Source organism: Carcharhinus amblyrhynchos, chromosome 17, assembly GCF_965287045.1.
Source record: "Carcharhinus amblyrhynchos chromosome 17, sCarAmb.v2.hapA, whole genome shotgun sequence".
In the NCBI taxonomy this organism is placed as follows: Eukaryota; Metazoa; Chordata; class Chondrichthyes; order Carcharhiniformes; family Carcharhinidae; genus Carcharhinus; species Carcharhinus amblyrhynchos.
In genome coordinates this window covers 15398495-15410643 of record NC_137340.1, presented here as the reverse complement: position 1 = coordinate 15410643, position 12149 = coordinate 15398495, and the positions used below count along the sequence as shown (strand labels likewise).

The following is a 12149-nucleotide window of genomic DNA, read 5'->3' as shown; positions in this document are numbered from 1 at the left end:
GAAGGAAGCGTTCCATTATAACTGTTTTCCAAATGTTTTCTTTCTCTCAGATGAATAGGTTGCTCTTACCCACAATATTTGCAAAAGAAAACCCGTTAAAACATTAGATTGAGCACATCCAAACGTCACATTCCAGATGGCGTACTCTGTTACGGATGCAGAGTGCTGGCTGCCCGGGTGTTGGATACTGAACAAGCACATTCCAATCCACTAAATGTCCTGACAGAGCAACATGATCCTGTCAGTCTGTGTTTACTTCCTGACAATTAAGGCTGTGAATGCTTAAAGGAGTACTGCTCCCCCCCTCGTCAAAATGCCACGCTGTGCATTAGCCGGTATGTCACTTCCTTCGTTGTGAACCAGTGCGTCGCTTAACTTACCAGCAGCAGCCATGGTCCTGACTTTGTCCCTTTGCCCTTCAGGGGTTGTATCCCATCCACATCACCGCTGCCAAGTTTCATGTGCAGAGCATGTGGCAGACTGGATTCACTCAGATTGCATATTGCTAAAACAGCAATAGATCATGTTTAACCGATTAGGAATCGGTTGCGCGACAAGCAGGAATTAAAATTACCAATGGTGGAATTTTAAGAAAAGGTGAAGGGGCCTAAATTCAACATTGCTGTTTCACAGGAGGACTGAGGGTGCAGTAATCTTAAATTTTGCAGAGTAACATTCTAGGTCAGATGTGCCCATGCGTTTTTGCAACGCTAAAGTTATCAGGGGGTCTCGGCATCTGTCTGAAATTAGTACAAGTCTGAGTTTGATATTGATACGAAAGTTCTGCAGCCTTTTGAGTTGATTTAATTTGTTATTGTCGCATGGATTAGAATACAGTGAAAAGTATTGTTCCAGGATACACATTAATACTAATCAGTGCTTATGCTGCAGAAACTCCCAACTAGCTTTTCAGTTTCTGAAGTGAGGTATCCATTTGGCCTTAGTGTCGTTCCTGAAGGTACAGCCCTGCTGCTCCCTGTGTGGATCCTGCCAGCCTCCCCCTTACGCAGCCTTACCAAGTGCTATCAGGCGATGCCTACTCAGCAATAACCTGCTCGCTGAAGCTCAGTTTGGGTTCTGCTAGGGCTGCTCAGCTCCTGACCTCGTTTACAGCCTTGGTTCAGGCATGGACCATGAAGTTGACTGAGTGGCAGGAAATAGTGAATTACAGTGAATGTTTTCACTTGGACTGGAAGTATGTATATAGTGGAATTGATACTAAGACAATGTGTTTCTTGACATAAGTTAATGACCTAGATTTGGATGTACGGGGCACAATTTTAAAATTTGGAAATGGCACAAAATTTAGAAGCATTTTGAACTGAGAGGAAGATGTGATAGAAGACACAGACCGGCTGCTGGAACAGACAGACATGTGGCAAATGAAATTTCACAAAGCAGTGTGAAGGGATACATTTTGTTAGGAAGAAAAGAAAGACAATACAAAATGAAGGGCTCAGTTCTAAAGGGTGTAGCAAAAGGAGTTTATGTGCACAAAAGGTTGAAGATTAAGAAATCAGTTAAAGAAGCACAAAGCATTGGTCTCATATCGTAAAGGTGGCTGGGTAATTATAACTCAGACTCAGCAAAGTAGACCTGATGATGCTCTGAGCTGGGCAGGTTTGTGGTCTCTGGAGGACCAGTGTGAACTGCACAATGTCCAATCCCCATTCCTGACGAATGTTTGTGTATTGAGGGTGTAGTAAGTGAGGATTTTTCAGACTGGGCTTTGATTGTCCGAGGGTCAAATAGCCTGCTAAAACTCGAACAGAAGTAAAATACTGCGGATGCGGGGAAGTATAAGGAGAAAATACCAGAAACGTTCAGCAGGCCAGGCAGCTTCGGTGACGATAGAAACAAAACTAACATTTCAAATCACTGGATTTTTAATGGAATTCACCATCTAGACTCACACGTGGATAATGTTGATGTGGAGCTGGAGGGACGCTGCTCTACCCAACACTCTGAGCAAAAGAGGAGGGGTGAAGCTAGTGAATAAAAGCCTCACTATGAAAACTTAACAATCCTTTTTGCTTGATTTCATCATTTTCTGTTTTGAAGCAGAAAATCTTATTTATTGCCATTATGTGGCAAGCATGCTATAAACAAATGGAATAATAAAGTTATCATTGTCCAGCACTTGAAAGTTTAATGTAGCACATTACGAGATTACCAGCACTAGAACATAAAGACAGCTGTTGTGTCCCAACAGTTTAATTGCCGATCTGAGCAGCTTATGACCTGCTACATGCTGTACTTAAATAGGAGACTTGTGATGGATTTAGTCTGGGAATGAAGTCGAGGGGTTGAACAAAACAATGCTTTAAAAAAAATTTTGTGTATTGAGTTGAGGCAATTGTACCTTCTGCCAAAAAGTGACAGACGCGGTAGCACGCTGATCACTTCTGACCCTCTAGAAATTACCCCTGAGAAGGTGGCGGTGAGCTACCTTCTTGGACCGTTACAGTCCATGTGGTATAGTTACCCTGCACTGCTTGGAAATGGGATCAATTGCAGGAGAGTGGAACATAACTGTGGTCTCATTACAGCATCTCCCCACCTCCACTCCAACTGTTCCTATGCAAGATTGTTACTCCATTCGTTTTGAATTGAAATACATCCATCGCTGAATCCCCCACTATTAATACCCTGTGGGGGTGGGGGGTGGTTACCATTAACCAGAAACTCGTGGACCAGCCTTATAAATACTGTGACTACAAGAGCAGGTCAGCAGCTGGAAATTCTGCGGAGAGTAACTCACCCCCTGACTCCCCAAAGTCTGTTCACCATCTATAAGGCACAAGTCAGGAGTGTGATGAAATATTCTTCACTTACCTGATGAGTGCAACTGCAGCAACACTCAAGAAGCTTGACTCTCATTGGAGATGGCAGGGCATGTTGAGAGAGCAGTCAATAAAGCATATAGTATATGAAGCTTTATTAATATAGGCATTGAGCGCAAGAATAAAGAAATAATGCTGAACCTGTATAAGACAATGTTTAGGCCTCATCTAGAGTACTGCATCCAGTTCTGGGAGAAATACCTGAAGGATGTGAAGGAATTGGGGAGAGGATAGAGGGGATTCACAGGAATTACTTCAGGGATAAACAACCGTAGCTATAACAATGGACTGTAAAGGTTGAGACTGTTTTCCTTGGAGAAAAGAAGGCTGAGAGGAGACTTGATGGAGGTATTCAGGATCCAGAGGAGAATGGACACACTAAAGAGCGAGAAACTGTTCCCTCTCAAGACAACATCAAAACCAGAGGGCACAGATTCAAAATAATGGGCAAAAGCAGTAAAAGTGGTGAGGAAAAGTGTTTTCACCCAGAGCGTGTTTGGAATTTGGAACGAGATAGTGGTGGAAGAAGGTTCAATTAAGGTGTTCAAAAGGATTGATATCGTTTAAAAAAAAAATCTGTAAGGTTATAGGTATAAGGCCGAGGAGTGAGATTGGATAAAAAAGCTCTTTCAAAAAGCCATGCAGACTTGATGGGCTGAAAGGCCTCCTTTTGCACTGTAAAAATTTGCAGTTCTGTGAACACCGTTCAGGACAAAGCAGTCAACTTGTCTAGCACTCCATCCCCACCTTAAAATATTCACTCCCTCCATCACCGACACACCATGGCAGCAGTGTGTACCATGTACAAGATTCAAGAACTCACTAAGGCTCTTAGGCAGCACCTTCCAAACCTATGACCTCTACCACAAGGGTAGCAGATGCATGGGAACTCCACTGTTTGCAATTTCCCCTCCATGTCACTCACCATCTTGACTTAGAATTATATCATCGTTCCTTCCCTGTCGCTGGGTCAAAATCCTGGAATTCCCTCCCTAACAGGGGTGTTCCGACACCACGTGTTCTGCAACGGTGCAAGAAGGTAGCTCACCGCCACCTTCCTGAGGGCAAATAGGAATAGGCAACACACGCTGAGCGAGCCAGATGCCCACATCCAGTGAAAGGGTAGGAAACATGTTTTAAGTTATTCGATTGGGTTGAATTACAATATTGGTAAGCCCAATAACTCCTTTAATATATACCGTATGGCTGTTGTCAACGTACCTACTTGTACATTGATGGACTGAGAGCAGCTGTTTAAGATAAGCTCATATTTTACAGAGCCTTTTCACATTGTCACTTGCAAATATTGTTGCTGGTTTTGTGCCGAGGAGTAATCTGCGCAAGTCACACTGCTGCTTAGGAAGCTTTCTGTAAGTAATGTCAAATTGTCCCATAATTGCCTATTCTCTCCCCTCTAGACAATATCCTTGATGACAGGCCCGAAAACAAGTCGTCAAGCGATAAATACCACTTTGAGTACACAGAAGAAACGCCGCGGCGAATTAAGAAAATATCGACGGAAGCAACATTACACAGCAAAGAAAAGACAAAGCAGAAAAGATTTGTTGTGAGAAACGCCACTTTTCTATTTCTCTATTTAGAAATCACATTTAATGATACACCTGCTGAGTAAAGTAACTGCGCAACAATGTCACACCGCTGTGCAGGAGAGTAGCTGGCTTCAGCCGAGGGTTAATGGGGCCTGAATGAAAAGGTAGAAATTACCGACAGTGCTTAATAGCTCTATTTAACATTGCCATGTTTAAATTAACACATTTGTTTTGAATTGGTAAATAGCTGACAGCTGGATATTGCACAGATGCATTGAGTATCAATTGTGGTACGTGTTAGTACTCTTATCTCTGAACTTAGTTCAAGTCCCAACATCTCCCTCCGATTGGGTTCAGGGAGGGGAAGGCTGGAGATTGGGCTTCCTGCCTGAAGGCTAACTGAGGGCCTTAAGTGGCACCTACCAGCGAGAGCAGAGAGATCTGGAGCAAGAGCATAACCTACCCTTTAAACCATTTCTTTCCAGTTCTTTAAATATACCCTATTGCCACCCCACACGCCTCCTCCTCACCAGGGCCTCTCTGTCTGACCTCGGCAAACCCACCCACCGGACTCAACTTTTTCCTGAGGCTCCATTGATGATCTGTGGTGTAGTGGCATTACTACCAGTGGCCATTATTCCCTGTGGCACTCAGCCCGATTCAAACCAGGGAGCTGCCCGACTCGGGATTAAATCCTTATGGGTTTCAAGGAAACAGCCAGGTTGGGTTTGCCATCACCTCCACTGAGCAGAGCCATTAAAATCATAGAATCCCTACAGTACAGAAGGAGGCCATTTGGCCCATCGACTGACCATAATCCCACCCAGGCCCTATTCATATAATCATAGAACCCTACAGTGCAGAAAGAGGCCCTTCGGCCCATCGAGTCTGCACCGAACACAGTCCCTACCCCCATATCCCTACATATTATACCCACTAATCCCTCTAACCTACACATCCCTGGACACTAAGGGGCAATTTCTTAGTATGGCCAATCAACCTAACCCGCACATCTTTGGACTGTGGGAGGAAACCGGAGTACCTGGAGGAAACCCACACAGACACAAGGAGAATGTGCAAACTCCACACAGACAGTGACCTGAGCCAGGAATCGAACCCACGACCCTGGAGCTGTGAAGCAGCAGTGCTAACCACCGTGCTACCGTGCCGCCCTACCCCCATACGCTTACCCTCTAATCCCCCTGACCCTAAGGCCAATTTAGCATGGCCAGTCAACCTAACCCGCACATCTCTGGACTGTGGAAAGAAATCGGAGGACCTGGGGGAAACCCACGCAGACACGGGGAGAACGTGCTAATTCCACACAGATGGTGACCCCAGGCCAGAATTGAACCCGTGTCCCTTGCGATGTGTTGTAGCAGTGCTAACCATCGTGCCACCAAAATCCATCCTTTCAAATTCCAGTTGAAATTTTAAACCCTGTCAGCCCTCACAGGCGGACTTAAATCCTCTGGCACCAATTGAAAAGCAGGGCAGTTCTCCCTAGCACCCTGACTAATGTTCACCCCTCAAGCAACATCGCTTGAAAAGCAAAAAAGACGCTGGTTATTATTTCAAAGCTGTTCTGGCTGTGCACAATATAGCTGTCACAGTCCCTACTAAAATGATAACACTTCAAAAGTACTCCATTGGCTGCAAAGCATATTAGGATGTCCTGAGGGTGTGAAAGGTGCTATATAAACACTGGTCTTTTACTTAGTTGGTGAATGAATCCTGCTCAATATCTCAATGAGGCATTGTTAACGTACTTGGCTAGTAGTGATGAGCCCTGTCTCATGTTGTGTTTGTTGCTCGATCCACAGGTTTACGACATGGAACTGGGTGAGGAGTTCTACCTGCCCCAGAACAAAAAGGAGAGCAGACAGATAGCACCTGAACTCTCAGACCTTGTCATTTATTGCCAGGCTGTTAAATTCACAGGTTAGTCCGACTCAATGGTGCCTCTAATTTTGAGTGTCCTTATAGGCAGCATGTTGCACATTTCTGTCTATCCACTAATCTTTGTAGCTTTATTCACTGGTTTCACCAGGAGGTACCAGTCAACTAATGACAAACATAGAAATGTGAGTCACTTGGATTATGGTAAGGGAACATAAGAACATAAGAAATAGGAGCAGGAGTAGGCCATCTAGCCCTTCGAGCCTGCCCCGCCATTCAACAAGATCATGGCTGATCTGAAGTGGCTCAGTTCCACTTTCCCGCTTCCTCCCCATAACCCTTAATTCCCTTGCCTACCAAAAACCTATCTACCCACGTCTTAAATATATTTAGCAAGGTAGCCTCAACCACTTCAACGGGCAGAGAATTCCAGAGATTCACCACCCTTTGAGTGAAGAAGTTCCTCCTCAACTCCGTTCTAAACTGCACCACCCCCCCCCCCACTTATCTTGAGGCTGTGCCCTCTAGTCCTGCTGTCCTTTCTGAGCGGGAAGAACCTCTCCACCTCTACCCTATCCATCCCTTTCATCGTGTTATACGTCTCAATGAGATCTCCCTTCATCCTTCTAAACTCTAACGAGTACAAGCCCAGTCTATTCAGCCTCTCCTCATAGCTCAACTCTGGTATCAGCCTAGTGAACCTCCCCTGCACTCCCTCCAAGGCCAAAATATCCTTGCACAGGTGCGGCGACCAAAACTGCACACAGTACTCCAGCTACGGCCTCACCAGTGCCCTGTACAGTTGCAGCAAGACCTCCCTACTTTTATATTCAATCCCCCTCGCTATGAAGGCCAGCATCCCATTTGCCTTCCTGACCACCTGCTGCACCTGTAGGCTGGGTTTTTGCAACTCATGCACAAGGACCCCCAGGTCCTTCTGCACCGTAGCATGCTGCAGCTTTTCGCCCTGTAAGTAGTAGTCCTTCCTACCAAAGTGGATAACCTCACACTTGCCAATATTGTATTCCATCTGCCAGGTCCTCGCCCACTCACTCAGCCTATCTAGATCCCTCTGCAGACTTTCCACACCCTCCGCACAATTTGCCGTTCCACTTATCTTTGTGTCATCAGCAAATTTCGACACCTTACACTCGGTTCCCTCCTCCAGATCATCTATATAAATGGTAAATAGCTGAGGCCCCAGCACCGATCCCTGGGGCACTCCACTAGTCACCAACCACCAATCCGAATAGCACCCATTGACATCCACTCTCTGCCTCCTATTTGACAGCCAATCCCCTATCCACACTAACACCCTACCCCCAACTCCATGCCCCCTAACCTTCCCTTCTGTAACAACCTTTTGTGCGGCACCTTATCAAACGCCTTCTGAAAATCGAGAAACACCACATCCACCGGTTCCCCTCTATCCACCGCACTAGACACATCCTCATAGAATTCCAATAAATTCGTCAGACAGAACTTCCCCTTAATGAAACCGTGCTGCGTCTGCTCTATCGAACAATGCTTCTCAAGATGCCTCGCTATTTTCTCCTTGATTACGGATTCAAGCATTTTTCCTACAACAGACGTTAAACTAACCGGCCTATAATTCCCTGCCTTTTGCCTGCTACCCTTTTTAAACAGCGGTGTAAGATTAGCCGTTTTCCAATCTTCCAGCACTTCCCCGGAATCCAGCGAGGTTTGGAAAATAACCACCAAGGCATCCACTATTACCCCTGCCATTTCTTTCAGAACCCTCGGATGCATTCCATCCGGTCCTGGGGACTTGTCCACCATCAATCCCTCCAGTCTGTCGAGCACTGCCTCTCTAGTAACAATGATCTCATTCAGGCCCTCCACTCCTACCATCTTTCCATCGTTAACACCCGGCAAACTATTCACGTCCTCCTCTGTGAAGACCGAAGCAAAAAAGTTATTCAAGGCCTCAGCCATTTCCTCATCCCCCACCACTAAATCCCCCCTCTCATCCTCTAAGGGTCCAACATTCACCCTAGCCAGCCTTTTCCTTTTTGTATATTTATAAAAACTCTTACTATCCTTTTTTATATTTAGCGCTAGCCTAGCTTCATAGTTTATCCTTCCTTTCTTTATCAACTCCTTCGTCATTCTTTGTTGATATTTAAACCTCTCCCAATCCTCTTCTCACCCACTACTCTTAGCCATTCTAAACATATCAGCTTTTAATTTAATACTCTCCTTTATCTCCTTCGTTATCCACGGCTGATTATCTCTCCTCCTACGATCCTTTTTTACCATTGGAATAAATTTCTGCTGAGCACCAAGAAAGATCTCCTTAAAGATCCTCCACTGTTCCTCAGCAGACCTACCTCCCAATCTGCTCCCCCAATCTACATTCGCCAGGTAAGGGAAGGCCTATTGTATAATGTATGAAGCAGCAGTGGAAAGTAAGCTGGGAATGTGTGGGAGATTGAGCAGGTGTGTTTGTCCTGAGGTGGGATTATCACCAGAATCTTAATCCAGAAACACAGCCAATGTATTAAGACCCGGATTTGAATCCTGCCACGGCAGATGGTGGAATTTGAATTTAATAAAAAATATCTGCAATTAAGAATCTACTGATGACTGTGGAACCATTGTCGATTATCCGTCTAGTTCACTAATGTCCTTTAGGGAAGGAAATCTGCCCCCCTTACCTGGTCTGGCCTACGTATGACTCCAAAACCACAGCAATGTGGTTGACTCTCAGCTGGCCTCCAAGGGCAGCTAGGGATGGGCAATAAATGCTGGCCAGCCAGTGATGCCCTTGTCCCATGAATGAATAAGAAAAAATTGGCCCAAAATAAAGGTGATTGCTTTTAATCATTATTTGTGAAATTTCATTATTATTTACATCATAATCTGCATGAGGAACGTGAGAGTTTAAAAGAAATACACTGAAATGTTTGCTAAACATATTTCCCAAGTTCTAGTGACTGACCGTGTGCTCTTCACAGAAGTTGCTATCTGATATCTCTGCTTTTTTCATGGGATGTGGGCATCAACTGGCTGGGCTAGCATTTGTTGCCCATCCCTAACTACCCTTGAACTGACTGGCTTGCTGGGACATTTCGGGGGCAATTGAGCATCAACTACATTGCTGTGGCTCTGGAGTCACACATAGGCCAGACCAGGTGAGGATGGCAGATTTCCTTCCCTAAAGCGGCATTAGTGAACCAGATGGGTTTTTGTATCAATTGATGATAGTTTTACAGTCACTGAGGTAGCCTTTTTCCAATTCAGGATTGATTAATTAATTGAATTGATTTGCACATAACACACAGGCAGCAGGGTGGCACAGTGGTTAGGACTTCCCGGGAGTTTCCTCAGGGTGCTCCAATTTCCTCCCACACTCCAAAGATGTGGCGGTTCAATTGATTAGCCATGCTAAATTGAGGGGATTAGCAGGGTAAATACATGGGGTTTAAGGACAGGGTCTGGGTGGGATTGTTGTGAGTGCAGGCTCGAAGGGCCAATTAACCTCCTTCTGCACAGGAGGGATTCTATGACTCACTCTATGATAAGTAACAGTAAGTGCAATTAGCCTCACTCTCCTATGCAATAAATCTGATCCATCAGTTTATGATACAAGGGGCAAGTGAGGATTATGTTAGTGGAGTCGCGCTACAGTAACACTCACCAGTCGGTTGACAATATTCCTAGTCATACTTGCCTGTAATCTGTGAAAAACCATCAAAGCTCCATAACTAATGGCATGATGGCACAGTGATTAGCGCTGCTGGATCCCGCCAGAGATTCAGGTTCAATTCCAACCTCAGATGACTGTTTGTGTGAGTCTGCACATTCTCCCCGTGCCTGTATGGGTTTCCTCTGGGTGCTCCGGTTTCCTCCCACCGTCCAAAGATATGCTGGTTAGGTTGATTGGCCTAGTGTCAGGGGATTAGCAGGGTAAATATGTGGGTTATGCGAATAGGGCCTGGGTGGGATTGTGGTCAGTTCAGCCATGATTGAAAGGCGGAGCAGACTTGCTAGGCCGAGTGGACTAATTCTGCTCCTATATCTTATGGTCTTCTGCACTGTAGGGATTCTGCGGATTCTAATGCTGTAGGTGTGGCTGAGTGTTCACCTCCATGGAACCTAACCCTGTCTATAACGGCACAGTGCTGGGAATTGTGTTTCATTGCTTTTGTCACCCAAATGTGACGCTGATGCAAAATGTGAATCAGGCCATTGTGGCAAAGCCACTTTGTTCTGAAGTTCGAGAAATGAAAGGGAATCCTGTCCATACACTAGGATGAAAGTGAATGAATTTGGCTCCCTGCCATTGTTTTGCTGTACCCAGTCTTTGATGCGGTAATATCCCACAGAGAAACCCAGCACAAAAACAACAACATTTTCACATGGGCAGCTGGGCAATGGTGCAAGTAGCTTAAAATATAAATCAAAAAATTATCTCTTGGAAAAATGTGAACTCTTTAGCACTGACCCTTTCCTCTTGTTTTAATGGGAACAGGCCTTTCAACTTTAAATGCGACGGGATCAAGCAGAAGCAAAGTGAAACCCAACAGGAAGTCAAACAGAATGAGCCCTGGGGAGTCAATGACATCAATTAAAGCATCTGGAAGAGGTAATGGGCACAGTTCACTGCTTCCCACACCAAACACACATCCAGTCACAAAATGACTGGTTTACAATGCTCTGATTTGATTTGAAGTATTTACAAAGGGAACCATTACTGGTGAATTTGCATTCTCTGAATCTATTGCTGGCATCTTAATCAGGCGAGCGAGTGAGTCATGTCAATCCTTTAAGGATCTTGCTGTTGCTAAGCAGCTTGTTTAGTTGCAGTGGGTGTTTGGTAAATAACGAGCTGCGTTTTCATCCTCAGAGTCAGGGCATGTAGCGGGAGTTGGGAAATGTTCGGACTTGACCCCCCCACCTTGGGAGAGGGTGCCCACAGAGATGGGGTTCTCTGGGATGCCAGGGTGGCCCTGCAGCTGGGTGGGCTGGCACAGGGAAAGTGTTTGGAGGCAACCGCGTGGCCTGCCAGGTGGTAAGGGGGCACCTCATTGCTACAAGACTTTGAAGAAATAAGGGCCTCGAGCCCTCACTCCCTCATCCCCTCACCCTCATATCCCTTTTCACCCGTCGTCCCTCGCGCCCTGTGGCCCCTCACGCCCCGTTGCCCCCTCGCGGCATCTCGCGACCCCTCACCCTAGCTGTCACGCAGTGTTTTCCCAGTGGCTCAGATGTTTCAATGAGCTAATAGATTTATTGATTCTCAGCCAAGCATCATTCTGTATTCCTGGCTGAGAGCCTAAGCATCCATAAGAGTAAAACACCTGACCCCCAAAGGAAATGCTGTTTAATTGACAGCCCCAGCTTTCTGATCTATACTGTCAATTGCACAATGTTTATTGAACATACGAAGAAGCTTCCAAGTGTTTGCATTTTCTGGATGGTTGACCTTTCTATTGGCCTGTTGTGAAATGACCTTTTTAAGGAAAAGGGATGTTATCAATTAATTACTGTGTTTGAAAGTTTATTTATGTATCCTACTGACACTAAGGAGTTGGCACAGTAAGAAGTCTCACAACACCAGGTTAAAGTCCAACAGGTTTATTTGGCAGCACAAGCTTTCGGAGTCTTGCTGCTTCATCAGGAGTTGGAGCATCCCTTGACATGTGATTTGGGGGGTTGGGGGTGAGATCTTTTCAACACTGAAGATATTCAATGCAGACTACAACCTGGATTTTCGCCATGACAGAGAGCCTTTCTGTTGGGTGAAAATTTCGGAAGTACATGAAGATCGTAAATCCCACCCCGAACACAGCACTTCCTATTTTTGAAACCAAAAGAGAAAATGCTGGAAAAT

General features: G+C 45.4%; 1 protein-coding gene across 4 annotated transcripts in view; it reads left to right on the top strand.

The window, feature by feature from the left end:
* The window catches only part of plce1 (phospholipase C, epsilon 1), a 325759-nt gene that overhangs the window by 272351 nt on the left and 41259 nt on the right, over window positions 1-12149 (top strand). For all 4 annotated transcript variants that reach the window (XM_080205534.1, XM_080205532.1, XM_080205533.1 and 1 more), the window contains 3 exons: window positions 4262-4410; window positions 6217-6334; window positions 10788-10901. In XM_080205534.1, the coding sequence (XP_080061660.1) occupies window positions 4262-4410; window positions 6217-6334; window positions 10788-10901 (381 nt within the window). The remainder of the gene's footprint in view (window positions 1-4261; window positions 4411-6216; window positions 6335-10787; window positions 10902-12149) is intronic.